Source organism: Scyliorhinus torazame, chromosome 5, assembly GCF_047496885.1.
Source record: "Scyliorhinus torazame isolate Kashiwa2021f chromosome 5, sScyTor2.1, whole genome shotgun sequence".
Classification (NCBI taxonomy): Eukaryota; Metazoa; Chordata; class Chondrichthyes; order Carcharhiniformes; family Scyliorhinidae; genus Scyliorhinus; species Scyliorhinus torazame.
The window spans coordinates 188534021-188539002 of record NC_092711.1 but is presented as its reverse complement, the minus strand read 5'-3'; the positions used below and the strand labels follow the sequence as shown (position 1 = coordinate 188539002).

Genomic DNA, 4982 nt, shown 5'->3' with positions numbered 1-4982 from the left:
GGAGTGGAAAGAGGCCAGAGATTGGACAGGGATCTTTTTAATAATCTTTATTAAGTAGTTTACAAGTAGTGAAAAGTGAAGGTATTGGGATCATGTGAGGAGGGAAGTAGCAGAGGCAGTTAATCGGATTATCTCAATCTCAGTGGTAAAGAAGCTCCATGATCTCCGCACACCTGTTGTTCGAGGTGAGGATGGAGGAGACAGCAGAAAGGGAGGGCCCTTCAAAAGGAACTAACTTGTGTTCAAGATACTAAAAAAATTCACCACACTGTGTATTTATTACAAAGCTGATTTATTAGACTTTTATCCACAATATTATCAGCTACTGCTAGGTTGAAGTTTATTAGCGTCTGCAGAAACTGACCCCAATGAACACGGTTCAGTCCTGGATGTGATTAACAGCAAAGTCCATTCACTGTAGCTACTTGTGAACTCGCTGGTGTCTCAGCTGGGAGGATGACTGAGTAAAATTCTTCCCACACAAACAGCAGGAGAACGGTCTCTCTCCAGTGTGAACTCGCTGATGTGCTAACAGGTGGGCTGAAGTAATGAATGCTTTCCTACACTGGGAGCAGATAAACCATTTCCTCCCAGTGTGAGCTCGCTGGTGTGTCAGGAGATGGGATGAATTCATGAATCCCTTACCACATTCGAAGCAGGTAAATGGTCTCTCTCCAGTATGGACTCGCTGGTGTGTCAGCAGGTTGGATGCATTAATGAATCCCTTACCACAGTCTGAGCAGTTAAATGGTCTCTCCCCAGTGTGAATTCGCTGGTGTACAGTGAGTTGATTTGCTTGCCTGAATCCAGTCCCGCAGTGAGAGCACCTGAATGGTCTCTCATCAGAATGAACACGTTGATGGCGCAACAGCTCCCTGGAACCTTTGAAGCCCTTCCCGCAGTCTGGGCATTTAAAAGGTCTCTCCTCAGTGTGAACCTGCTTATGTGACTGTAGATCAGATGATTGAGTAAATCCCTTCCCACACTCGGAACAGGTAAAAGGCCTCTCCCCAGTATGAACCCGCTTGTGTATCAGCAGGTTGGATGACCGAGTGAATGTCTTTCCACATGTGGAGCAGGTGAATGGTCTCTCCCCGGTGTGATTGCGCCGGTGAGTTTTTAGCTCTGATGGGTATTTAAATCCCTTCCCACAATCACCACATTTCCATGGTTTCTCCCCAGTATGACTGAGTTTATGCTCTGATAGCCCAGATGATTGGCTGAAACTAAGTCCACACACAGAACACATGTACAGTTTCTCCCCACTGTGAAAGGTGCTTTTTCCTTCCATGTTCAAAATCCGATGATATTCAGGTTATAATAAATTGGCGAATCTGCCAGATTCTGATGTGATGTTTGATTTGAGTTTCCCGACTGCAAATCCTCCCCTTCTCGTATCCTGTGAAATTAATTTACAACAGAAAGAAACGAGTGAGAGAGAACCCACAAAAACACAAAGGCAGGTTGTGAAATTGAGCTGAATGAATTTGTGGGGTAGGCACCAGGAAAACTGCTGGATTGTTGTAAAAACCCAACTGTTTCATTAATGGTCCTTCAGGGAAGGGAACCTGACAAACAATCTGGACCTAAACGAGACTCTGGACTTCATGGAGGACAGAGAGAGTGGGTGACGGAAGAGAGGCAGAATCTCCCAAAGTCTCAGTAAGCTTGACTCCCCCCCAGAAGGACCAGGAGAGCAGGTGTGTGTGTCCAAGTTCCCTTTGGAGTCACACACCACCCCGACTTATCTGACATCCAGTACTGGTTGAACAGAAATTTCCTCCATTTAAAGGGCAGACTGAGTCATTTTCTTCAGTCCCCACTACAAACTTCACTCCCTAGACCCTGATTCCATCCCTTTCTTCGGGAAATGTCTGATGAGCAACCACATTATTTACATATTTGGCGTCACAACTGCCTGCAAGAGGAGCATTCAATCCCTTATCCACATCATTGCCAATACCGTGTCTTGCCATGTCAGTAGCATTACCCCCTGCACCCCACTCTGCTCCCCCCCCCCCCAAACCACACTCATCTGCTGCTGAAACTCTTATTTACTATTTTGTTACCTCTCAACTTAGCTATCCTAATGCATGCCCGGTCAGTCTCTCACATTCAACCTTCCTGCAATCTTGCAGTCATCCAAAACTCTTCTGCCTGTGTGCTTAAGCGCACCACGTCTTGCTCATCTATCATCTCTGTGCACTCTATGAGGAGGAACCTATGAGGAGGAACTACTTCTCACAGAGGGCAGTGAACTTGTGGAACTCACTGCCCCATAATGCAAAGGAGACTGAATCATTAAATGGTTTCAAGGAGATAGGTATATTTCTGATTGAAAAATGGGTTGGAGGGATATGGGGAACAGGCAAGGAAATGGATTTGAGACCAGAATGAGATCAGCCATAATTGAGGGGTTGAATTTCTGCCTCCTGCTCCTAATTTCTATGTTCACTGATCTACAAAGGCCTCAGGTTCAGAAGCATCTCAATTTTAAATTCTCATCCATGTTTTCCTCCATGGTTGTGACCACCCCTATCTCTGTAGTCCTCCTCCACGCACACAGTCTTCCAAGATCTCTACACTCACCTAATTCTAGCCTCTTGAACATTTCTAATTTGAATTTTCCAAAATTGGTGACTGATATTCCATTTGTCTGGGGCCAGCTCACGGATTTCTTCCTTAAATCGCTCCATCTCACTTTCCTCCTTTACTACTCTCCTTAAAATCTCCCCCATTGATCAAGCTTTTGGTCACCTGTCCTAATATCTTCTTCCGTGGCTCAGTGTCAAATGTTATTTTATCACATTTCTGTGAAATTACATGGAAAGTTTTATGTTACAGGTACAATATAAATATAATCATAAGTCACTGAATTGGACATATATCATTGTTCTGCTTCCTCAAGAAGACATTGTAACTCAAAGAGTGGAAAAATTGTGAAAACTGCAAAGCGCAGCAGGGTGGCACAATGGTTAGCACTGGTGCCTCACAGCGCCAAGGATTCCGGCCTCAGGTGACTGTGTGGAATTTGCATGTCCTCCTTGTGTCTGTGTGGGTTTCCTCTGGGTGCTCCAGTTTCCTCCACAGTCCAAAATGTGCAGGTTTGGCGGATAGGCTATGCTTAATTGTCCAAAAGATGGGATTACCAAGGTAGGGTACTCTTTCGGAGGGTCCGTACAGACTGGATGAGCCGAATGGCCTCCTTCTGTAATGCAGGGATTGTATGATTGAAAACATCGCCCCCCATAAACATAGCGGCCGTGCATGCCGTGTACATTGCCCCTCACAAAAATGGCGACTGCACATTGCCCACTGGAATCATGGCGCCGTCAACACGAGCCTGTGATTGGAAAAAGCTCCGGCCCCCTTCTGGGGAACCGGAAGTTATTTTTCGGGGCTTGCGGTTTACACAACGTGTTTACGATGCCCCTCCGCCCACCCTCCAGATCTATCGCCTGCTTTGTTCCGCGATTCAACCCGTTTACCGAGAACGGATCAATTCAACCTCCAGGATCGCCATTACTCACACTGCGCTTGTTTCATTGCCAGCTCCACATCTCATTCACTGATTGGTTGGAGGACCAGCCGGTCCCGTTCTTCCTATTGGTCTGAAGCTGCCGTCAATCAGCCGGAAGGGAGGGAGGTAGCAGAGATAGCTGATCGGATTGTAAAGAAACTCCTCACTTGTTGGAGGTGAGACTGGAGGAGACAGAGCGGATAGCCCTTCAAAAGGATATAACTTGTGTTAGAGATATTAAAAGAAAGGACACTCTGTACTTAACTCACAGTCGATTTATTTGACTTATATTCAGAATATCAACAATTATTATCTCGGGAAATTTGGAAATGGTAAGAAATGTTTTTGAAAAGTGGGCAGCACGGTAGCACAAGTGGATAGCACTGTGGCTTCACAGCGCCAGAGTCCCAGGTTCAATTCCCCCCCCCCCCTGGTCACTGTGCGGAGTCTGCATGTTCTCCCCATGTCTGCGTGGGTTTCCTCCGGGTGGTCCGGTTTCCTCCCACAGTTCAAAGATGTGCAGGTTAGGTGGATTGGCCATGATAAATTGCTGTTCGTGACCAAAAAAGTTAGGAGGGGCTATTCGCTTACAGGGATAGGGTGGAAATGGGGATTTAAGTGGGTCGGTGCAGACTCGATGGGCTGAATGGCCTCCTTCTGCACTGTATGTTCTATGTTTATTAGCTAAAATACTTATTTGAGGCAGCGCGGTAGCATAGTGGTTAGCACTGCGGCTTCACAGTGCCAGAGTCCCAGGTTCGATTACCTGCTGGGTCACTGTGTGGAGTGTGCACGTTCTCCCCGTGTCTGCATGGGTTTCCTCCGGTTGCTGCGGTTTCATCCCACAGTCCAATGACGTGCAGGTTACGTGGATTGGCCATGCTAAATTGCCCTCAGTGTCCAAAAAGGTTAGGGGGTTATTGGGTTAAGGAGATAGGGTGGAAGTGAGGGCTTAAGTGGGCTGGTGCAGACTTGATGGGCAGAATGGCCTCCTTCTGCACTGTATGTTCTGTGTTAATTTGTGCGGGGTTTATCATCAACAGAAACAAATCCCAATGAACATGGATGTGATTAAGAGCAAAATCTGGGGCAGCATGTTGGCACACTGATTAGCACCTGCCTTATGGGACCGAGGACCCGGGATTGATCCAAGTCCTGGGTCACTCCGTGTGGAGTTTTCACATTCACCCCATGTCTGCGTGGGTCCCAAAAAGATGTGCAGGGTAGGTGAATTGGCCACGCTAAATTGCCCTTTAATTGGAAAAATAGAATTGAGTACTCCAAATTTTTTTAAAAACAGCAAAATCCAATCACTGTAGTTACAAAGAACAAGAACAAAGAAATGTACAGCACAGGAACAGGCCCTTCGGCCCTCCAAGCCCGCGCCGACCATACTGCCCGACTAAACTACAATCTTCTACACTTCCTGGGTCCGTATCCTTCTATTCCCATCCTATTCATA

The 4982-nt window shown here is 46.6% G+C and overlaps 1 protein-coding gene across 2 annotated transcripts; it reads right to left on the bottom strand.

Moving 5' to 3' along the window:
- Window positions 1-275: 275 nt before the first annotated feature.
- On the bottom strand, window positions 276-3549 carry LOC140420820 (uncharacterized). Of its 2 annotated transcripts, none has more exons than XM_072504876.1 (2): window positions 3531-3549; window positions 276-1399 (listed from the first exon to the last, which is right to left on the bottom strand). In XM_072504876.1, the coding sequence occupies exon 2, from the start codon at window positions 1289-1291 to the stop codon at window positions 422-424; it is 870 nt and encodes a 289-aa protein (XP_072360977.1). In that variant the 5' UTR covers window positions 1292-1399; window positions 3531-3549; the 3' UTR covers window positions 276-421. The 2 variants fall into 2 exon arrangements, with proteins under 2 accessions (XP_072360977.1, XP_072360976.1); XM_072504875.1 differs by having other exon boundaries at window positions 3489-3538.
- Window positions 3550-4982: the final 1433 nt, after the last annotated feature.